Below are 25,046 nucleotides of genomic sequence, written 5' to 3' on the forward strand. Positions count from 1 at the left end.
CACTCCTGCACATGGTAATAGAAACACACAGATGCCGGTTGCGAATAGACAATTTATTTCTCTTTTTTATTTTGATACATTATTCTAACAGCCTCACATATTAAAATAAACTAATATGCATCTAAATATATCTCTAATTAAAAACTATTTTGTATCCCTTTAATTTAAAAACAAAAAAAAATTGTCTATCGCATCCGACATCTGTGTGTTTCTATTACATGGGACCTCTATTGGTTCCCCTAATTTTTTGTATTACTAATTTAGGTTGGTATACAAACATTATGCTTAAATTTTTGTCGTACATTTTTATTATTTTTAATTTAGTATAGCCTATTTTTGATTACCCTAACATTTTACCGCCGTTTATTTACTTCCCAAATTAGTCAGTAGTCCAAATAATTTATTACTTCTAATATTCATAATGGTTTAATTATGTTTCTCACTAAACAATTAAGTAGAAAAGTGTAACGCCTAATCTTGTGCAATAATCTTTGTTTACCTACCACCATACAGTAACAGTAAGTATAGGAACTTCCCAATCTAACCTAAATTTTGGTACACATATCCAAACACTTTATTTTTTTTTTTTCGTGTGGAAAGACGCTCGTCCCGTCCATCCGGCCACGGGAAGCCGGACAGGTGAACACACATATCCAAACCTTTTTTTTTTTTGTTTACCCAGGGGAATGCTTGTTACGCACTGAGTGTGGGACTCCTGGGCCGCTAGTCGGCCCAGCCTACCCACTAAACCCCTGGGGCGTTTTCACGCTGCCGTTATGGGGGACGTCACGGGGTCGCTAGGCATTCGACCGCGACGCCCCCCCGGCCGGCCTTTCGGCCCCGACCTGGGCGAGCAGCAAGCACAAGTGCTAACCACCCGCCCCTTACGCCACGCGAGCGTGGCGCGGACCATCAAGCCCACTCCGCACACCAGTCAGAAAGCTGACGGGGGGAGCGGGTATCACCGACCGCTGGTCCTGAAGGGACCAGCGATCACAACACACACAACACACACACAAAATCTTGGGTGCCACAGGGCACCCAAGTCTGCCTCTGTACGGGCGCAAGAGGTGATAGGCAGGTGACACCCACACATTGCACCCGATACAGAGGCAGCCACCCTTCGGCCGCAGAGGACAGGGGGATCGTCGAGAGACATACCGACTCTCCTCTTCCCCTGCGGCCCCACCGCACCGTGTTCAGCGCCACGGCCGCGCTGTGGTCGCGGAGGACAAACCCCCGCGACCCCACCTCTGGTCCCCTCTAGTTTCCACATCCAAAGGCTGGTGGCGGGTCACCAGCCAATGGCAGTACTACTGAAGGGACCGTCCACCAGGCCCAGAGCACCCACCAAAGTCTCTGGGCCTTGGGTTCCTCTTGGTTCACCGGGGTGGCTGGTTGTGTCAGACCAGCCCCCCCGGTTACTAAGCCCCACCATCGCGACAAGATGGGAACCCGTCGGGGGGACACATATCCAAACCTAACCTAACCATATTTACTTTTGTAACTACTTTACCAACCTAACTTGACTAGGTTACTGTTAAGTCTAAAGAAATAGGTTCCAATCGATTTTAGGATGTCTTACAATAGAAATTCTAAAATTGTAGCTAACAATTATAAGACTAAATTATGAAAGTGCAGAAAAATATTAGACTAAATAATAATTGTGCGTTGTAAGTTTAGACCAATAAGGTTTGACTAAGTGAAATTGGAAACAATAATTTGAAACGAATCAAAGGGCATCCCCTTCACATGATATGCAAGAGTACGATATGTAACTTAGTGTAACTTTAAAGAATTTACTAAGTATATCGATGTCACAGTCTCTTTTATTATTTCTTATCAAATTTCGTTGGATCACCGTCACCGCTATAAAAAGTAAGACTTCATTGTCACTAGTACCAATAGCAGTTCCAAGGTAGATCTTAGGTACACAACATACTCAAATACAATCTAGATCATATATTGCATAGGAATCTTAGTAGGCAATTCGAGATAGCTATTCAAAATTTTATTATTTATTGATCTATGGTTCGTAGAGTTATGAAGAAGAGTTGATTAAAAATATTTTGCCAAGATTTTGAAGACGACTGTGTAAGTCTTATGCACTTGTCTTGACCACATGGATAAAAGTTCATAAACTCTAATTAACTCTACGTGTTGCGCTTATTATTCACATGTCATTTTTAAAAATTCTTATTCTTTTCTTGTAAGCATAATTTGTACCAGCAGCTTGCTATATATTTAGAGATTTTTATTATTATTTATCTAAAGACTATTGGTATTGAACAGGAGGGAATGAATTTAGATTTACCAAAATCAGAATAAAGGGCCACAGTCACAGGAAGTTAAACTAGATATATATTTCAGCACATTTAACTTTACTGCAATAACTTGTAACTTATGGACAAAAAGGCCTGAGAGTTGATATTCGGTATTTGCGCCGGCTTTAGAGGTGCACAGCCATGTCTCCGAGCCGGTGCACTGGCCACATGCACTCGCAGCCAGCGGGAATCACCAACGTCCTGGTTTCCCAGCAATCACTGAAATAAAAATATTTAAATATATGTTTAGGCACATATAACGTTGGAACAAAGGAACATCGAAACCATTAATATACTCATAAATTATGATGACGTCTTGGACCTGCGACATTATTCAAATTATTATTATATTGCACTGAAATACCAGCGATTCTCAAACTTTTTGCTGATGGATTTTGCAAGGTTAAGTAATTTGACAGAGTCCTAAATCAAAATTTGTAAAATAAAAGGAATAATTTGACGGTGCCCTATAAAACTCGTTTGACGTGTACAACAGCTAATCATTTTATTTAACCCTCGACGACGGAAGGAGGGAAGTTCTACCTAAGTTTAACGTGTCTGGGTATTTGCCACGGATTGGGTCTAGTTTTTTTTTATTTAAAAGATAATGTAATCCAGACTGTTCTTAGAAATGTTTGCCATTGTGTGTTCAGCTGTTTGGAAACCATTCAGCCATTCAGTTCTTTGATAGTAGATGAATAGGTAAAGTAGGTAACAAGCACCTTAGGACTCAGGGCGTCTCTAAAATTTTAGGTCAGGTCAGTATGCAAGTATACATGTAAAAGAGTTTTGAACTAGCTAGAATTTTTTTCTAATTTTGGATATATTGTCTCATACTATATTTACAGGTTAGAATGTAACTTTAATTGTCTTGCACAAGATCTGACTCTTCTTAGACCAAATATTCTCAGTAACACGACGGCATGAATATTTTTACAGTATTTTAATATAGAGCCGACGAATGCTCACCTTGTGTATCTTCTTCTTGTTAAATGAATCGTTTTATTCCACTGAACACAAGAAAATCCAAGACTGGAGCAGATCTGAAAAATAAATTGGAAGTAAATAATCTAATGTAACGTATGTAGGCATGCTTAGGTAAGAGCTAAACTGACATCTTGAGCGTACACTCTGGACGACCGACGGCGCTTGAGCAATAGGCCCATCAGGCATTTTGAGCAATAATACCATTCGCTGGTTCGTCCCCACCTGGGAGTCTAGGAGCCCTTTGCGCTGTTACTATTTCGGAGTGATTCGCGACTTCGCCGTACGTATTTCCAGGGCATCGACTACAAGTAGGCTTAGAGAAAAAACGGACGATGTGATTTGTTTGTAGCGAAATTAATTGATGATTTTCTCTAGACTAACAACATGGTGTGATGATTTCCATCAAGTGCGTCAAGTGGCCTGTTTAACTGTGCTAGCCCTAACGTAGGTATAATGTTAGGAATTGGGACATGCGAATCTAGTATCAATAATGAAAAAACCTCGTTGCTCTCGCTCTTTTCCTCGCCCACGGAGGAACTGCATCGCACCTCCTCGTAGTACGCTGGTCGATACTCGTATTCGTTCGTGTTCAATCTTTGTATCTTCCTCTCGATGTGGCAAATGGGGTAGTGCTTCTATTTAGAAAAAAAATCTGAGTTTGAATACGATGCCATACAAATAGTAATGGGTGTAAGTATATATGTATATTAATAAGATAATATTATTCTTTACAAATTTTATATAAAACTATTAGAAGTACATAGATGAAAATTGGTAGGTAGTTGTTTTGTGAAACCGCTTATACAACAAAAATACCTATTCCTCCTCGCTGAAACCTATTTCACAGACAACGTTGTAAATTAAATACACTAATGACAATATTTCTCAGTGATTAGGTACAGTAACAATCTGTCTCAAGGCGACAGATCGATTGAAGACCGCCTAAATCGGCTATACAAACTGAAGTTTGACGATACCTCATTTAAATAAAATAAATTTGCATGTCTCAAACTTACACTCATGTCAATTTACCTATTTACTTTATTGAAGTAATTAATTATGAATGACGAATATATAATTATGTAATTTGTAATTTTGAGGCTTCTTCTAATTAAGAGCTATGCTCTTGTCGGTGGAGTATACGCCACGCCTTTCTATCCTCGGCTTTGCTAATCATAATGAGTATATTAAGTGAGCTATATTTTTTCTGATATTACCTGCACGCTAAACTGCCTCACATCGCGCTCTCTCGAAGCTTGCAGAGATTCGGTATATTCTGGCAAGACCTGAAATGTTTATAAATATGTATTTTTGCATTGTCGCGAAGAATTACCTAGAATTTTAAATTTTAGGAAAACATATTGAATTTTTCTTTTTATCAATGTGAAATCAGTGTGATTGCTATAGCGCCTGGGATAGATAGTACTCAATTCTCCTAGAGGCATTTGACTTACGAATTCGGCCCGTTTTATATAAGTAGACGTACACAGGAGTAAACTTTTCTTTAAAGTTTTTAAGCAACCAATACAGCAATGATTACTTAGAAATAAAAAAAAAGGAGTTTTAAAATTAACCTCTGAAGAATCATCGCATTCGCTTTCGTCTGAAAGGTTAGGGGCCTGGCGCCGAGGGGCCGCTTGCCGGTTCCCCTCCAGCATCCCCAGAACAGAATTTAGGACTTTTTCAGGATTGGGGATCCGCAGCACATGTTCTATAAACTCTGGAACACTTTTTTCGTTGGGTCCAGCCAGAGATAACGCCAAACACAGCGATATACATAGTGTCTGAAAATATACACCCGAACATATAAACTCCTTTTTAGAAGTCGGTTAATAAAAGATTTCTTCACGCTGCAACAAGGCCAAATTGTTAGTCGAATCTGAAAAATTAAGTGTGAAGCTGTTAAAACTTTCACGTTAATTAAAAATCTTGGCAGGTCTACAACAGCATTTCAAAGAAGGGTCAAAGTCAGGTTTGTAATATTACATCTGAATCTTTAAAATGTAAATGTATGTAACTGGGAAGAGGCGCAGATGACAGAAACAGAGATTTATTTACTGATACAATGCTTGATTGATACGAGGGCTGCTATATATGTATCCGGAATAACAAAATTAAACAAACATATATTGTTACATATGGTTTTATTGTTTCTCGAAGTATTCTCCGCGATGATCTATGCACTTCTGCATACGATGAAACCAATTTTCAAAGCACTTTTTCCATTCTGATTGAGGTATGTCCAAAACGTGTGTTTTGAACGCATCAACGGCCTCTTCGCGGCTCGAAAAACGTTGACCACGTAATTTATTTTTAATGTTTGGAAATAAATAAAAATCATTGGGTGCCAGGTCGGGGCTGTACGGCGGATGACCCGTCAATTCAATCTTTTGACCCTCCAAAAAATTATTTGTTTCAGCCGACTTGTGGCAGCTAGCATTGTCGTGATGAAGTATGATTCTGCGTTGTGGGTTGTTCTTTCGTATTTTTTCAAAGACTTCTGGCAAACAAATGGTGGTGTACCATTCAGAATTAACCGTCCTACTATTCTCTAGTGGCACTGTAGCTACATGTCCGTTGATACCAAAAAAACAAGCGACCATTTGCTTTAAAGTGCTTCTCGCACGAACAACTTTTGTTGGATTCGGTTCATCTTGAAAGACCCACACCGTTGACTGCTGTTTAGTTTCAGGGTCATAAGCATAGATCCAGGTTTCGTCACCTGTGTAGATATTATAAACAGCTTTTGACGTGCCACGGTTGTATTTTTTTATCATTTTCTTACACCAGTCGACACGAGCCTGTTTTTGATCTACGCTCAAGTTGTGCGGAATCCAACGCGAACAAATTTTTTTAACAATTAAATGTTCGTGTAATATCGCGTGTATACTCGTCATACTAATGCCCAGAGACGCCTCTATCTCGCGGTATGTAACATGACGATCTTGCATTACTAAATGTCGCACAGCATCAATATTTTGTTGTACCACTACCGATTTAGGACGACCCTCCTTAATTTCATCCGTGAGCATAGACCATCCACGTTGAAATTCCTTAAACCAATAATACACAGTGGTTTTCGATGGTGCTTCATCTCCAAAAGTTAAAATCAGTTGTTCGATGCACTGTTTTTGAGTTAATCCACGCCGAAAATCATAATAAATCATCGCGCGAAAATGTTCACGAGTTAAATCCATGGCAATGAAGACAAGCTATTTTCAAAATTGGCGCCAATTGAAAAAAACAAATGACAGGGACATGAAAAATATTTATTCTCTAGCCGAAGAGTTCTATTTTCAAATGTTGTAATTACTTTTTAAATATTCTAGAATTATTGGCCAGTTCCGGATACATAAATAGCAGCCTATCGTATCACTTAAAAATATATAGCTAATAATTCACAATGATTGCAAACCTATGTTCCTGTTCTTCAGTTGATTAGGCGAACGAGACTGACAATGTTTCGATTGGCAGTCAAATAGGTCTCGCCCTGTCAGTGTTGACTATTGAAGATCACAGTTTTAAATCATTCACGTGGCGGAACTAATAGTAGATTAGTAGCAAAGGGCTGTAAGGCATCAATTGCAGCCCGAGATATTTAGTTCGAGGGTGCAATTGATGCTTACACCCGAGCTAACTACTCTGCTTTACATCTCAATTGTGAGGTAAGTAGAAAAAAAACCGGCATTACAAGAATAAAACATTTTAAAGTATAAGTTTTCTATTCACGCCTTTTTTCATTAAAAATAATCAAGTAAAGAAGAGTTTTTTTTACCGCCCTTGGGCTTTTCTAGCTACATTATTACCCTAGAGCTCTTATTGGTCACCTACAAGCCCCATTTGGGGGTAATACGGATTTACTTATCGAATATGAGAGATGTAAACGTACAAAGTAAATTGGTTCCACAACTACAAAGTAAAAAATACAAAAAATGCAAATTTGTCGCCTCTCACTCTTGTCAGAGCGTTTTATCGATTTCTTTCGCAGCTGTTGAGTGTCGGAGCCCAGGGTCTACTTTTCTACTTGTTCTACGTTGTTACTACCTAACATTGTTGCTGAGCACTTGGCCGTCAAGAATAGGCGTCAGTCGACAGACTGACACCTAGGTATTCTTTAAGATTGGCTTAATTATGTTGATGATTACCTATAACAGATTGAATATTCTTATATCTGTGTTACCGACCTATGTTCTGAATCGGTATAACAATACTGTCTTATGTGACAAAAATAAAAGTACTACTCCAGGTGGAAAAGACTTTATTTGGAATGTGTACATATTCCAAATAAAGTATCTTCCTATAAAACAATAACAATAGGCCCCTACGCATTGTTCTAATTTGTATCATGAAATCTGTAACGTATAAAACCGTATATTGGTTATAGCCAAGAAAAGAAGATATATCTTGGTAATTCTTTACCAAGATATATCTTCTTTTCAAATAAAATTGCATATGTGTCTTTATGTGACTAACAGAAGGGAAAACAGTTTTTTTTTTTTAACTTTTGTCAGCTCATCACTTAAGAAGTAATGAATGGAATTTGATGCGGTTTTCTCAGTTATTTAGCGGATGGTCTAACTTAAAATCTGTTATAGGTTTTATCGTTACACGTTTCTTAGAACACGAGATATTGATAATAACAAATTATGAGCGGATGCAAGAAATAAACGCACAAAATCTATAAATTTCATGTGTATATAAATTGAAAAATAAATACAAAACAACAGAGAAAGCATGTGATCTCGCTGATTACGTTATGCAAACTGTATCCTTTGACACGTACAGAGCAAAAGGAGCAAAACTCAATTGATGTTAACGAAGTATGATTGGCAATCCCTGCTATAGTCCCGCGGTCTCAAACAAAACATCGCAGGTCGCGACCGATGACAGGACGCACGCGCATCTCTCCCCTTTGTTGTGATAAAAGACGACATGAACCGTCGGGAGGAATAGTGTACCCAAGTACGGAGTTGTGCAAACATTTCACGATGATTTTAAAAGGGTAAGCTACTGAAACTATGCTTTTTAATTTTTTCTTATTATATTTTTTTTCACTGATTTTTGTCAACATAAAACATTCAAAATATTTAATGAAGAAGTATACTTAATAAAAATTAAAAAAAAATACAATTGTGTTTATTTATTTGTAACATATGTTTATTACAAGATTAAAATTGACTTTAGGAACAAAAATGATCTATATCAACAAATTGTAAATAACGAAACGGTTTATAATACATTGATGTATGAATGTATAATAATATTCATGTTCCAACAGCCAAGTTTTAGGATTATGTTTAAATAAATAATTATTATACGAGGGTGGGTCAATATGTCCGTGACATTGAGAATAACAAAGTGTTTTGACAAAAAATAATTTTATTTCTCTACATAGTCTCCTTTGAGCTCTATACACTTGGTCCAACATTTTTCAAATGTTTTTATTCCCTCCAAAAAATAAGATTTTTCGAGGTCGTCAAAATAGGCATTTGAGATATAATTTCATCATTGGAAGCAAATCTCTTACCACCGAGCCATTTCATTAGGTTTGGGAACAAGAAATAATCACTCGAGGCCAAATCAGGAGAATAGGGAAGCAATCCGAAGCCAATTCATGAAATTTGGCCATGGAGACTATACATGTGTGACTCTTGACCCATTGTCCTGGTGAAAAAGAACACTTTCGACAAGAAAAGAACTTTTTCGTGGACAAATGTGGTCGTTTTTTCTTTAAATCAATGTTAAATCGATCCAATAAGTCGGCATAATATTCAACATTCATTGTTTCCTTTTTGAAGGTAATCAATATGATTATACCGCGTGCGTCCCAATATATTGTTGCCATGACTTTATTGGCTGACAAACCCATTTGGCCTTCTTCGGCGCGCATTCGCCCCGAGAAACCCACTGTTTAGATTGCTGCTATGTCTCTGGTGTGTAATGATGAATCCATGTTTCGTCCACGGTTACGAAACGCCTCAATATTCGTCCTTATTACTATTAAACAACGCCTTCATGTGAAAACTTTCACACGATTGCGTTTGTGGTCAATTGTCAGCAAACGCGACACCCATCTTGAGGATAGGTTTCTCAGAACCAAGTGATCACTTAAAATCAAAACTACTGAGCCATGAGATATGCTCCCGCACCTTCAATCTCCGATCGGCCAACACCATATCCTGGAAACTGTTGTGGGTGTAGCGACCTCTACTGGACGTCCAGATGATTCGGCATCATTTGTGCTTCTACAGCCACATCGAAAATCAGGAAACCACTTTTTTATCACTGAATTTGATGGTGCAGAGTCCCCATAGTATTTGTCTAATAGGCAACCATAGTATTTACAAAGAGGGTTGACGTTAGGCAGACGACCGGTTACTAACTCACAACCGATTTCGTACGGAACACTCGGTGCGCGAGTCTAACTCGCACTTGACCGGTTTCTTGGATTTATTATTAGCAGTGGACGTTCTGAAATACTAGTTGTTTGTAGTTTTGATAAACAATTAATATAAAGGTGAAGAAAGAGTAAACGTGAAGATCTAATTTCAGAACAAGTACCTACTTTGATTTTGATTATTGTTGCGAAATCAAATGTAAGGTAGGTCCTGTCCGCAATGGGGTCACAGGGAACAACATCCTGCCGACAACAATTTTGTTGACTAAATATAGCTCCAAGTCAGGTCATCTCTTTGAGCTACAAATAGAAGTCATTGAAAAGTAACCTTGAGAAGAATTGTCATTTATTCCAGATTCGAATCGTTTATCAAACGATATCGTAAAATGTTTGCGATTAATGCTCATAAATTAAATGTGTTAAATTTTAATTATAACCATGAGTTTACATATAAGATATCACTACTAATTCCACTACATTACTGTAATTAACACCCTATTAATTAATACCCTATTTTTTCCACACTGTTTTTACCTACCTGTTTAACAAAGATCATAATTTTCTAATTAATATAATATAGATAGAGTTGTTTTTTATATTACTATTTCGGAATAAGAAATTCGGTGTGACTCTTACTGTATATTAGTGTGTAAATGCAAACTTAGACAAATTAAAACTCTAATTCGTAAACCAGATGATAAAAGGTTGTTACTACTAGTTATAGCTAAATCAGTTACACTTAACTATATTCTTTGTTTTATTAATTAAAGTTAGTATACATATTATTTTTTATTTATATCATTTGGCTTACAGATTCTAAGTACCTATGTATTTTACAATTAAATAAATATACAATACCTATATAGAAATTCTTTCGAATTAATATGACCTAGTAAAATATTTGAATATTTATGCGCTGTAATGCGTATTAGGTATTACATATGCACAAATATATTTCAATAGATTTTTATGAAAATAATTTGGTGGTGCAGGCGCGGTATTGAGGTGAAACGGAAGAGCCGTCGCACATTCAAAATGGATGCAGTTCCTGAGAAGGGAGACGTGGTGACCAGCTTCGTTGGAGACAGGTAGGAAAATCTCTCTAAAAACCCGTACTGACGAAAACACACACACAATTCAGGCAGATGTCCATGTGACTTAATTAAGGTGTATAATTTGTTATGGTTTTGTCCGAGCGAAGCTTGGTCGGCCGCTAATACATTTATAAATAGCTGAGCTAATATTTACACTAGTAACTAGGCAGCTAATATCACAGAACATTAAAATATTGTTAGTGAATTAAGTAATTAGTTAACTCTACAGTTGTGCTAGAGCAGCTTTATGCTCAGTGTGTCATATAAAAAATACATTACGCATCAAAAATGCATTAGAAAAATATTTGTCAATGATCAAAATAATTTTGTAAAATAACTATTACCTACTGAGTTTTAAAAGTATAAAAACAGCTCTTTATATATAGACGTATAATTACATAAGTATTGTAAAACTTCTAATCCTTTCTTTTCATTCACTCTATCTATTAAAAGATCCGCATCAAAATTGTAAGTTTATATAGGGACAGACTATGTAAACTTACAATGAACTGGACAGCTTTGTATTATACTAGAAAGCCACGCCTAGGTCTTGCGTTTAAATTTTTGAACATTGCGTATATGAAACAAATGGGAAGTGTATATTTTGACATAAGCGAGTTGCAAAAAAGCGAATTAAAAAAACATGAAATTCTAAAATAATGTACCAATAAAATAGACTTTCGGCAATCTATACAAGGTAGACACAATCTAGTATTTCGACCTCTGATTTCATCACCCAACATTTAGGCATTACCTTCAAAACGTTTCTAAATAAATATGTGTCTATTTTTGAGGCGCTTCTGACAGGTCCTTATGACTATGTATGAATTATGGATACCTACTTCATAAGATTTTGTCAGAAATACCTCCATATTACGCACAATTAATTAACACCTTAAGACACAGATGAATGATACAAATGTAATAATACTTTTCCTATATGGACCTACCTACATAATATGCTTTTTCTTCATATTCGACTTCTTCATTCCTTTTTTCTTCACACATAAGTTGGTGTAGGTTTCCTTACGATTTTCCTTCACCGAAACCTTTGGGTATGAATAGGAAGGTCCCAAGTCCGAATAATACTGAGGCTTCCTAACCATGATATAATAAGAAGCTAGTTAAGAAGCTTGAGTATACCACCGCATACACATACCTCCTATGCTTTGTAATGTATCCATTTATCTATACTATCCGGAAATGATTGGCGTAGACGGAAGGAGGCCGCTCTGTCCAGCTGTGGGTCACGGAATGTTTTAGATGGTGATAATGAGACTATATCGATACTCTTACTTACCTTTAATAGAATGTCCATCACGGCCATGTTGTTTTATTAGAATCTTAGCAGTTAGCACAAACTAGGATGAATGATATTTTGTGAATGATTTCCCAGCTCGGGAAATTTCTTTTTATATCTGAAATAATTATCTCAATCTGTCACAATTGTAAGTGTTCCAATAAAAATGTTTCGGTTAATCTTTACCATTGGAAAAATATGGACAAGTCTGGATAATGCCAGATAGTTAAAATTATCAAGATTTAATACCATGAGAACATTATTAAATATACAAAGTTTGAATATCGTAGCTAGTATAGCCTAACCTAACCCCAGATGGGTTAGGTTAGGCTATACTAGCTACGATATTCTTGGTATAGGTGCTGGAAGTTTGTATGAGTCTAGCACTATTTCTTGTGCTAGATATCTTAAAAATTAGTACACATATTTATTGTATCCAATAAAAAAATACGTGTGTTGAAACATAGGAGGTTGAAAGTTTATACGATAATAGCGACGACGGCCGTCGGTACAAGGTCAATAAAGATATAAAAATAATAATAATATAAAAATAAAATAAATAAAACAAAAGAAAACAAAAAAAGTGGTACTAAAGAAATGCAACAATAAAACACCTGGTTGCATAGGTTTTACAACTTACAAAAATAAATGAAATCCCAATATTTTGATGTAAAAATGTTGCTAAGACTAGTTAAAAGTGGTCATATCTCATTTAGAGTCAAGATTCTTGATAATATGTGCCCTAACTTTACCAGACCTAACTAACACCTACACACAACACCACCTACAATTTTAAGAACAAAAAATACTTATTACCTTGTATTGCAAGTGCTATGTCAGCTTTATGATTGAGATCATGTACAGCTACCTATGCGTGACAAGAGAGACGGAACATAATACTATTTCGTCCAATTTCTTAAGTTTAAAGTAAATTATAAAAGTCTATATTACCGATTCAGATTACTATTGAATTACCGATTTAATCGAATAATTTAGTTTAGATTAATTATAAAATAGAATGTGTACCTATTTACGGATTTGATGTCAAATCCTACATTGGCACCTTCATGATTTTGCCAGAAATACCTCTATATTACGCATAATTAATTAGATTAATGTTATAAATGTAGTATACCTTTCCTTAAGTATCAGTATTAGTACCAACATATATGCTTCTTCTTCATATTCGAGATACTAGAATAAATCCTATATCTATTCTATTATTAATCTAAACGTTATTATATAGGCAATTAATAAAATTTATCAATGACTTATCCACATTTGCTAGCTTACACGAAAAAACTAATTTTGTATATTGACGGTAAAATCGCAGCGAGATTACAGGGCGGTTATCGCGTCGGTACTCTCTCTGATTGTCGTCATTGAGCTAGAAAAGGGTGGGTATTATTAAAAATCCTTCCCACCCATCTCCTAGTTAATAACTTGATTAGTAAGAACTTGGTACCTGTCAATTTAATTAATTGTCGTTATAATCGCGTCTATCATATTTTATGTTTTGTTACACTATTTTACTTCTCACTTAGTATTGCACTGTTATATCTACGCAGATAAAAATATTGAACAGGTAATATGGTGGCGGGGATATCGTTTATTCCTTTTTTAACACGAATGAGTCTTTAAAAAAAGTAGGAAAGCGAACCCTGGGCTACGGTGCTTTATGGCTAAGGATGAAACTGGCAGGGACGCGTGTTTATGAAAGATATATTTATCCTCTCTCGAGAGACTTCTCCGATGAAATCTTAAGTTCGATTTATGCTTTCTACCTTGTGTCTGGGTCAACAGCTGAATTAGTTTATTACCCAATACCAATATTATCTAATGTTTTATTAATAATGCACACATAGTTATTTATTTCTCTAACATTACATAAGAATCCAACTAATTTTGGAAACATGTAATAATAAATATTACAATCACATATTTCTCAAAAATTAAAACATAATTTAAGATATTTTGTCATATTCATGATATTTTTTTCCTTATTGTCCCGGGGGAAAACGATACCGATAACGATGATACATACAAGGGGATAGAGAAATCTCTTCTTTTTTTTTTCTCTGACGTTCTTTGATTCAACGAAGTTTATGTGCAATATTTACACAAGGAATTAGTAGGTACTCTATGTGTATCTATAAGTTCTATGGTTTACAAAGTTAAAAAAAATTAAGACCTATGTCTATAGTTTTCAATAACAGAATCGTGAAACAGTTAGCCGGGGTTTGGCATACATTACTGATCTTTAATTGCGGCAAAAAGCTTTCACACAAACTACACTATGTTTTTGCATAGATTCGTGTCAGCATCTTTTCGAGTTCACCGATAGTGTGCAGCCTGCGTAAAGGAGTTTATATTCTTCTAGAAGCCACGCCCCATTGCTTCCGCTCCTTCTTTTTGACGTACGTCGACAGTCAACGCAGAATTGTATGGAGTTTCGACGTACGTCAATAATGTCACTGCAGAAATCAACTGCGTCGAGTTACGTCGTTGCCATGGAACACGACTGAGCAGTGGGGCATGGCTCTAATACCTATGAGATAAAATATTTCCATGATAAGTAAGGTGGAGTTTGGGTCATGACGTAGCATGCATAACTTATCCATCTATAAAGTAGGCCAGTGCCCCAGCAGTGAGGACGTTTAATTGGCTTTTGATGATAATGGCTTAGGTATTATTGGTACCATAAGAAAGCGTTAATACGATTATTTCATTTATTTTTAGCAACGACCATGGTGATATTATGTCTGCAGGGGTTCATGGAGTTTTCAGGCAGGTGAGTAGGTAATACTGCCTAGGTAATTTGTTATGGATGGTACTTACAGTCTTCCAGATTAAGTATGGAGTAGATATAACAGAAAAAGTGACCAACTGCGGGTCGGTCGTGCCCAATTGAAAGGTTCTGTAGTAATAAGTTCCATATGTTAGGGATATAGTAAGTAACAAGTCGAAATACGCAAAATAAGTTTTTCATCTCATCACGCCGCCAGACTGCTAAATCGGGGGTCGGTTTTTGAACTTTTACAATTGACTTGAACGAACGTATATTTATGTAATTAAGAAGGTGGTATACTATAAAATAGATATAACTAAGTGTATCGTTATGGTAAAGATTTAGAGACCTCAGTGTCATTTGAAACTTATTGATCTTACCTATTGAATTAAATAGGTACACGGCATGTAGGACCTAAGTAAGTATCTATATTGAATGGGAAGCCTCTCTTAACTTAATTTTATCGTTTTTGTATACAAATTGCGGTTCACAGAATACCTCCTACCTGGCTAAACTATTCCTAATCTAAATACGTTAGGTATGTTTTTTTGCGATTCGTCTGCCATGCCTACTTGTATATAGAAAGGAATTGACCATATCTCTTGTGGGTTTCTGACTAAGAAAAGAAAGGGATAAAGAGTTTAGGGAGCTGATAAGCAACAACAGTATTCCCAAAGAAGCTTGACGTCAGGCCGGCTGAAAAAACGATACAAAGTGAAAATATGTAGTAAGTATTTTAACCAGTAATTCTCGGTCACAAGTATATATTGTACTGGTGCCATATTCCCTAGGGATAATATTGAAAAGTATGTAGGTACGTAGGTACAACCCGAAGTGTATTTTCCTAAATAACAATAATTACTACTAGAAGTATTATTATTTTCTGTGATACGATAGTGATAAAATTCAAGAATAAGATAATAGGAAAATTACTACTTCTTACTTCTTAGAATAACTATTTCTTTAAAAAATATGAAAATATTACAACCATGATACTGTACATTAAAAAATAAAGATATCGAGAAATTACCTAAAAAAATTACTAATAGCGTCATCTATCGGTTTTTAATAACATTATTTATTAGATAATGACGTACAAACGTCGCTTGATAATCAACAGATATATTATTAATCGAAATACATGTAATTAGATTAATGACGATTAATTATATAGTCGGAAAAAATATTTAATAGATATTGAAAATTTTCAGAAGTCTTTTGGTGCATGCGATCGACAATTGACAACATTAACATCATACGCAAAGGCCGCCCGTTTGTCCATCGGAAGTGCTGCTGTAGGAATCGGGAATTTATTCACTCGCAAAATGGCGGCCAGTGCAAATTCATCTAGTCCGTGGCCGAGTAGTCAAGATGATTACGAATTGCGGGACGTTATTGGTATGTTTCTTTAATTACACGTGATTATTAAGATCATTGAAGTTATTAGTATTTTGTTATTTAACATAAATTCGTTGAAAGTGCGTGTCAGGCGGCATGTTCTGTCAATATGTCAATAGTTGTGTAGTGTAGTGTATTATCAAAAATGTGTAACGCATGGAATTTCCACATAAAATAATATTTTTCTAATGATTTCATTAATATATATCGTAGTTTTAACTTGTAAGAAATTTAAATATTGTGGAAAGTGAAATAAATATTGGCAACTTTGTTACATGTTGCAGTTCAGCTTGACATTTTTGTGATGTGTGAATGTGTGATTGCTTGAAATTCAATGAAATTGTACACAGTAAACTTTTTACATATGTTCATAATAATATGCTATAATTAGATAAAATATGATCCGTTTATCTCTTAACACTGTAAAATATAGCAAAGTTACTTGGATCCAATGGCTGCAGGTGCAGTACAAAAAATAATAATGTCATACTTATCACACAAAACCTATAAGAAGCAATAATTATAATGGTCAAACAAGAATATATTTTGTGTAGGAGTCGGTGCAACTGCAGTGGTATATGGAGCATATTGCAAGCCTCGTGCAGAAAAGTGTGCTATCAAACAGATAAATTTAGAAAAATGGAATACCTCCATGGATGAACTTCTTAAAGAAATACAGGTAATTTCCAAACAGAATTTAAATCACATTTCATATAGGTTTTATAATCATTGGCCATCTCTGGTTTGAAAATAAGTATCTCTTTCTAGTTTGAAATACATTGTAGAAACAAATGGCATTAAGTCCAGCATTTGTTCATATTTTTTACATAATTTTATGCAAAAATGTTTTTAAACTTACATTAAGATATTGAATCAACTTAGCTGAAATTGTTTTTTTTTTTACAGGCTATGTCAAGCTGTAATCATGAGAATGTAGTTACATACTATACAAGTTTTGTGGTGAATGATGAACTCTGGCTTGTATTGAGACTCCTTGAAGGTAACATGTTGTATGCAAATACATGTTAAGGCAGGTCCACTGTGCCATGTTTTGAACAGAATTTTGTTCAAAAACATGATTTTATTGTTGTAATTTATGTTTTTGAACAAATGTTCTGTTCAAAACATGGCACAGCAGACCTGGCTTTATACATATGTGTTGTACCTACATTTGTTTTTTTTAAGTAATTTAAATTGGAACATAGCATGCAGGTCCCTATATAGGGGCAAAGATAGATACAAAATTAAAGATATTTGGAAAATATGTGCAATTTGAAATCATAAAAAATTATACACTGAATTAACATGTCTTACCCTAGGATTGTGTGCAAATATAGTTTATCTGAATGAAAATTGAAATGGCCACTATATAAAACTTCCACATATTTTTAATCAGATTATATTTCATATCTGATATTCATAACATTATCTTGTTCTATTTTATTGTAGGTGGGAGCCTCCTGGATGTTATCAAACACAAGATGAAAGTGACTAATTGTAAGCATGGGGTATTTGATGAAGCGACTATTGCAACTGTCCTTAAGGAAGTTTTGAAAGGTTTAGAATATTTTCATAGTAATGGACAAATACATAGGTAATTGTGTTATGTATTTATTCTGACAATCAAGATTCTTTAAACATATATTGTGATTAACAAATATGGTAATATTGGTGATTGTTTCTATGGTCCACTTTTGTTAATGGTTGTACAGAGACATAGGCTAGTTTTGGCTGGGCACAATTTGTGTAACATTTCATTGGTTATAGCACATAGGTATATGTGTAAGTACTTGATGTTAGCATAATACACATAAAGAGTACTTGCTCTTAAAAAATCAATACAATGTATCTTGCGAATGCTTGCAGCTTGCGAATTGTAACTTATATAATTAAGCTTTGATTATTTGATTAACAATTTAAATGAGCTATTATCAGTAAATATTGTTTTTAATAATGCAAAATTGTATTAATAGTTAATAGTATTAACTGTTGAGAGTAAGGGAATTGTCATGGAAGCGAAGGTGCAATGCGCAGCTGATGGCATAATATTTAAGGTTATAGTATAACAGCTCTAGAATTATAATATACTTAACAAATTCATTGAATAATGCTGGAGTAGGGTATAAACTTTTGCATAGCGAATAATTGAGATATAAACATTTTTATTATTATGCCTAATTGTGATAATAAGTGGTAATTATGAATGTCTGTGTCTGCTAATTATTTTAATTTTTACTGTTCTAATTGCAAAATGGAACCTCCAATTGTATTACTAACAAAAATAAGAGGCTAGTGGCTCAGCCTGCCTGCAGTGATCCCCCACTGCATATCCTCTTGTATTGACATAAACTCAGCTCCTCAGTGATCTTGGGCTCCTCAGCGTCACAGCGCCAAATGAAATAGGGTTCACGGGAAGATGAGAGAGGGACATGTGAAAACATGTTTTACTTGTTTGATTTCACATACCATATCAATACATATAATAAATTTGAAGAAAGGCCAAATTTGTACATTGGATATATTTTTTAATTCTTCTGGATATTTTTTAAAATTCTTCAAGGAATATACTTAGTTACTGATATAGATGACCTAAATATAGTTTTGGAAATTTCTGTCTGTCTGTCTGAACTGTCGCCTCACATTATATACCGGGTTAACATCTTAGATACATTTCATCCCGGTAAATGGCCAGGTTGCCGTAGGCTATTTGAAAAACTAATTATGAATCAAAAATGTCTCTTAGCGAATTTACCAGTCTTACAGAGTACGCGATAAAAAAAATATTGAGATTTTGCTATGAAATTGACGCGGGCGAAGCCGCGGGCAAAAGCTAGTTGTTAATATTAAAAACAAATCATCGGAGTAAAGTTATCATTTCAATTTCCTATCGAGCTAAAATCTTGAATTTGTAAATCCTGTGATAATTAAATATGTGATTTAATGTCCAGTGGTTCAACAAATGAGTTCATAATTTGTTGGAAGTGGTGAATAAAATATTAAAGTCAACAAAAATTTGGTATGAGATATAAGAATGCTTATGCGATGTTGTTGCTGATGATTTATATGCAAGTTGTCGAAGTTTATGCTTTGCGAGAATAATTTTATAATATCATGGTAAAATATATCTTTACATTTACAACCCGGTCGAGTTAACTGCGCACCTGGCGGCCATGCCGTCGCATTCCAGTGAGATTCGCAGTTAGCTCGACCGAGTTGTAGGTTTAAATATCTTAAACACAAACCTATCGTTTAAGGTGTAATGAATCTCCTAGATTAAACAAATTAAAATTATTTTCAAAATATCTTAGAATTGATGATCTCATATGAGCTCGTCAATTCTAAGGCGTTTTTAAAATATTGTTTTAATTGGTTATTTATGGTTTCAGAGACATAAAAGCTGGGAATATTTTGTTAGGCGAAGACGGGACTGTTCAAATTGCGGATTTTGGAGTTTCTGCATGGCTGGCAACAGGCAGAGATTTGTCCAGACAAAAAGTTAGGCATACCTTCGTGGGTACACCTTGTTGGATGGCCCCGGAAGTAATGGAGCAAGTGAGTAATTTGATTTAGCAATCAGTGTTTCTAAATTACCTTACATGAAGAAAAAAAAGGTGTTTTGATTACATCAACAATATGTATTATAATATATTATCTTTTGACTTTCCTAGGAAACAGGTGTATTTAATACATGTGTGTCATGTTTTGATTAACTGATGTGTTGCTATGCCATCACACAATGATTATAAGGTCTAGTAATTTGCCAATGACTTTTATGTCCCTTACAGATTGGCTCTGCATAGCAAACCATGGCGTGAAATTAGGCAAAAAAAAAATGGCATTGTGTAATTAAACCTTTATAATTAGTTTTATTCACCCACTTGGAAAGCCTGAAATTTAAATACGACCGAAAACGTAGAGCTTATTCATGTGTCACATTTCCAGTAGAGTGAGTTACGTATTTAACTTGCTATTTGAGATTGCAGAGACAATTACACTACATGTGTTTGAACAACTGTAATGTAATACTATTGCAATGACGTGTTTGCATAAAACAAAAATCTTTTGCAAAAGTGAACAATATCAGAATTTTTTGGCTGGTTAATGAATTAAGCTTTTTTAAATTACTAAAATCATGAAACTGCATTTGAACATTTTAAATAAAGGTTATTAGTTAAAAAAAGCAAAGTAAAGTAATAACAAATAAGCTTTCAAAAATTTATATTAGAATACATATATCATTTTTCATTGTTATCAAAGATTTTTTATTTTAATATTTTTCAGGATCACGGTTATGATTTTAAAGCTGATATATGGTCTTTTGGCATAACAGCAATTGAAATGGCAACAGGCACCGCTCCATATCATAAATACCCACCAATGAAAGTGCTTATGTTAACATTGCAGAATGATCCTCCAAATATAGATACTGGTAAGTCTTGCCTAAATATTAAGAAAAATATTCTCTGTAACTTAGGTACGTATATTACTTAAACTTGAATATTTTGATTTAGAGATTGACTTATTCGACCTTGGAGTCCACTGGGCCACTGAGTTCCAGTAACACTAAGTAAGGACTAAATAAGGAGAAATTCCACCCCCATCATTATGATGGTTGGCGCTCAACTACAGTCTCCTTCTCAGGAAGAAGGAGACTTTTGACGACGTTTCGACATTGTTATCAACACTTCATAACAATTCAACATTTTCCTGGTATTCTTTTCCCTCAAAAGATTGTACCATACGACTAAATGGGTTTCTAATTTTAAGGTGCTGATGAAAAGGAACAATATAAAGCTTATGGTAAAACATTTAGAAAAATGATTGTGGATTGCTTACAAAAAGATCCAGCGAAAAGGCCAACTGCTACAGATCTTCTAAAGCATCCTTTTTTCAAAAAAGCCAAGGATAGAAAATATTTGACGCAAACTTTAGTTGCTATAGGACCTAGTATGGAAACCAGGGTAAACAAGGTAATGAATTTATTATGTTTATCACATTATAACTTTACAAATTTGTTGGAAAAAAAAATCATTTACAAAAAGAATTTTTATTTATTTATTTTTTCCTTTCTAATTTCTGTATGTTTGTGTCTGAAATGTAGTTTTGATTCTACAAATAAATGTTCCATCAAACTTGTATCTTTTGCAGGCCAGTAAAAGGCAACAGGGTACATCAGGGCGACTTCACAGGAGCGTGACCGGGCAATGGGTCTGGAGCGAGGAGGAGGAGGAGGCCCACGCGGAGTCCGACGAGGCACCCTCCCCGACCGAGGACCGAAGGCCTATGAATCAGCTCCAGAAGGCCGACTCCAGCGGAAGTGATGAGGAGGTGAATAACAATACAAATCACACATTTCAGTTAACTCCAAAGCCTATAATATATCACTAGTCTCGTGATACAAATCAACAGTACTATAAAGCATATTACAAAATTCCTGGGTATTCTTAATAAATTATTATTGCGAAGTTTCCGATTGTTGGTATTTTATTTTTATATATTAGACTGCTACACTCTCATTAACCGCTACACATATAACCTTTATAACCGTGACGTAGATTTGAATATGTTTGGCGACGCGATAGTCACACAACGTCGGCACGGCACAATGTCGGCGGCTTAAACCGTATACTAGAGGACACTGTTAAATTAAACTATGATTTAAATTCAACCCTCTATCTTATTGCAGGAAAATACGGAGTCTCAAGTTAAAACAGCTGACGTGAAAGTTACGGACAAAAATGAATCACCTATTATCAATTTGGTTTTAAGACTAAGGTCTGTATCTATAGAATTTATTTTTCCATATTATTTACGTCGCTGAATGCGGTTCATGATTTTGTGTAATTTTAGTTAGGGCCCTGGGCTTTGTTATCCTCCCACACACTTCCAGGTTATGTTCCATCTATGTTCTTTAAAATTTGTACTGGTATTACTTTTTATTAACAGACTCGCACACAAACTTCATCAAACTTCCGCATTTAAACTATTTTGGTATACAATAAGAAAATAATATTGATGCTGTATAATTTATGAACACGCTCGACTACGTCTCAGGCTTAACATATCACGCTCGTTGAAATCTGTTACTTTCTTGCCTCTGTGAATAATGTATTTTCTAATGTACAGAAATTCGCGTCGCGAATTGAACGACATTCGCTTCGAATTCATAATGGGGAAGGACTCTGCTGAAGGCATCGCAATGGAGCTGGTGGGCGCTGGTCTAGTGAACCCACACGACTCTGTGCCCATTTCCACGAATCTCAACAAGTTGCTCGAAGCGCAGATGACCACGCCGTCAGCGCCTAAAGCCGTCACATTCCATTTGGTAACACATTTTTCTTTCACCAAAGACAAAGCAAAATAAACACGACGGTATATCTAAATAAGATTGAAGATTTATTTACAACAAATCCAAATTCCTTCTCTTCATACAAAGAGGCGATTGGTCTTGTAAAACGTGTTATACGGTATCGGACTAAAGATATTAACACTCTGGTCTATTTCTTCGTGTATATTTCTAAAACGCATCTCCCTATCCTATGTATATGACTATGTAGTTTATAAAGATCCTACAAGGAAGAGTCCTTGTAGGATCGAAACGAAAGATCTATCTGTCGACATTTGTTACCGAATTTAATTTCAGTAATATACCGTCTTATTGAACATATTATGAATACATATAGCATAACTTGGCGATATTGATGGATTTATTTGCTTTGTCCATTACACATCGTCAAACAAGTAGTGGTTGGTAAAAACTAATTAACGCCAGTCAAATTGGTAAACAAATGTGATAAGAGTAGGATTCGAACCGGAAACCGGTTCAATTTTTTGCTTTGTACATGTCCCGTATGATGTCCTAGGAACCTACACATCAAATTTCAGCTTTCTACGGCCAGTAGTTTCGGCTGTGCGTTGTTTGTCAGTCAGTCACTCAGTAAGGCAAGAGTTTTATGTATATAGATTTGAACTTTTATTATAATAGGTATTATAATAAATGTATAATTTATTATAATATTATATTAACGAATTTCAAGTATATTATTTTATTTTTCAGAATTCTACCGGGCCTAACGAACATTTTGACGACAAAACTCTCGTAGGCTTCGCGCAAATATCTATTATAGAGTAAATGTCATCAGGGTGGCTTGTGATCTAGTAAAAATGTAAAGTTTAGTAATTAGCAGTGTTTGGTTACACTATATATTTACTTGTATTTATTTATGGTGCTAGCAGGCGGAATACGCGAAGCCTTGCTGTCTACGTATTGAATACGTAGGCATAGCATAAGCATTTTTGGATTTGTCATTGAAATTAATATTACAACATTGGCCATTAATTTTGTCCAGCCAAAGATCTGTAGGTAGTTTTTTTAATATGTTGTAAGTGGTACCATAATTTTATTTATGATGTGTAGATTTGCAAAGCGAAATCATAAACGTGTCAGTAAATGGCAATAATTAATATTTTTAAAGCCTTAGGTTATATTTAAATAATAACAAGTCAAACAAAAAAGTACTGTTTATTAATCTGAGCACGTGTGATTTACCATAAGGCTAGCCTGCATATCTCACAAAGCGCTCATTTTAGATCTTGATGCTTTTAAAAAACGCGTGATACTGCCTTATACCAACTCGTGCGACGGGTCTATTTGTCTTCAACTTATATATTTATATAAACGCAATTACTTATTTTTCACAATTGCGAAAACTACTGTCACCATAAAGTAAAGCCAGAGTCTAAAGACTATGTAGTTTATACAAGATATCTCTACAAACATATTCCGTTGAAGTAATTACATTATTACATTTATATATTAATAAATATAATCACTTAAATATATTTCATGATATAATTATACTATAACAATAATCAGCTTAGGATATATATACATATATATATATATCTTATTAGTTTTCTTTTTCTAGGGCATATGTTCCACGAAAACATTAATTTATAGAATAGGAATTCGTACTTATGAGGTTAATTAACTTGTTATGGTATGAAAGTCCAGGTTAGTGAATTTATTGATAGAATGACTAATGTGACTCAAATATTTCAATTCTTAAATATCTATTTATTTTATTTTAATTAATAGGTAATACATAAATTTCGTCGTATCTACTAATTAGGTACACATAATAAAATTAAGACACATTTTAAATTGTTGGTAGTAAATTAAACTACATGCTGTTTTAAATATTGTCCGTCTTGTTTGTTCTTCTTGAACAGAAAAAGTTTGGGTTTAATTATAATTTGGGTTTTCTTTATTGACTAATAATATACGTCAATAGACACGCTAGCTTAATGACTTTTAATTCTTATTGTAGTTTTCGTTGTAAATCTCCAAAACAGGAACAAATGTAGATAAATAAATTATCTTATCAATTTTATGACTATAATTATTTGAGTAATTAATCTTTCGTGACGTGATTTTACTAATTCAATGCCTATTATAGCGATCCTAATATATCAATTAGTGTAATTAGAAAGATTTATCTTCAATTCAATTTAAACTTTATTGATCTATGTAATTTTGTGTCAGTACGTGTTTCATATTTTCTCTTCAAGCCGTGATATTAAAATACGACTAGATTTATGTATATAAATAAATATTTTAAGCAAATTAAATGACCTTACTTGATGTAAGTCTGCTTCATATTTTATAAATAAATAAGTTTGCTTTGTGGCAGCCTTTGAGGGCCTATCCTAATTTATCTAGTAATGGTGCCATTATTTTTATTACTTCATTCATAGT

General features: G+C 34.7%; 2 protein-coding genes across 3 annotated transcripts; one reads left to right on the forward strand and one right to left on the reverse strand.

Moving 5' to 3' along the window:
* Positions 1-2,370: 2,370 nt before the first annotated feature.
* On the reverse strand, positions 2,371-12,222 carry LOC128682899 (uncharacterized protein). Of its 2 annotated transcripts, none has more exons than XM_053767900.1 (6): positions 12,103-12,222; positions 4,886-5,095; positions 4,529-4,597; positions 3,812-3,946; positions 3,294-3,367; positions 2,371-2,543 (listed from the first exon to the last, which is right to left on the reverse strand). In XM_053767900.1, exons 1-6 carry the CDS (start codon positions 12,127-12,129, stop codon positions 2,450-2,452), a joined length of 609 nt encoding a protein of 202 aa, XP_053623875.1. In that variant the 5' UTR covers positions 12,130-12,222; the 3' UTR covers positions 2,371-2,449. The 2 variants fall into 2 exon arrangements, with proteins under 2 accessions (XP_053623875.1, XP_053623874.1); XM_053767899.1 differs by lacking the exon at positions 12,103-12,222 and adding an exon at positions 9,461-9,703.
* LOC128682898 (serine/threonine-protein kinase OSR1-like) lies at positions 8,188-24,787 on the forward strand. The gene is made up of 14 exons (XM_053767898.2): positions 8,188-8,313; positions 10,701-10,796; positions 14,842-14,893; positions 16,102-16,288; positions 16,843-16,967; positions 17,195-17,288; positions 17,738-17,882; positions 19,675-19,840; positions 20,570-20,717; positions 21,056-21,258; positions 21,437-21,616; positions 21,975-22,063; positions 22,415-22,613; positions 23,346-24,787. The coding sequence occupies exons 1-14, from the start codon at positions 8,195-8,197 to the stop codon at positions 23,418-23,420; spliced, it is 1,878 nt and encodes a 625-aa protein (XP_053623873.1). The 5' UTR covers positions 8,188-8,194; the 3' UTR covers positions 23,421-24,787.
* Positions 24,788-25,046: the final 259 nt, after the last annotated feature.

Source organism: Plodia interpunctella, chromosome Z, assembly GCF_027563975.2.
Source record: "Plodia interpunctella isolate USDA-ARS_2022_Savannah chromosome Z, ilPloInte3.2, whole genome shotgun sequence".
In the NCBI taxonomy this organism is placed as follows: Eukaryota; Metazoa; Arthropoda; class Insecta; order Lepidoptera; family Pyralidae; genus Plodia; species Plodia interpunctella.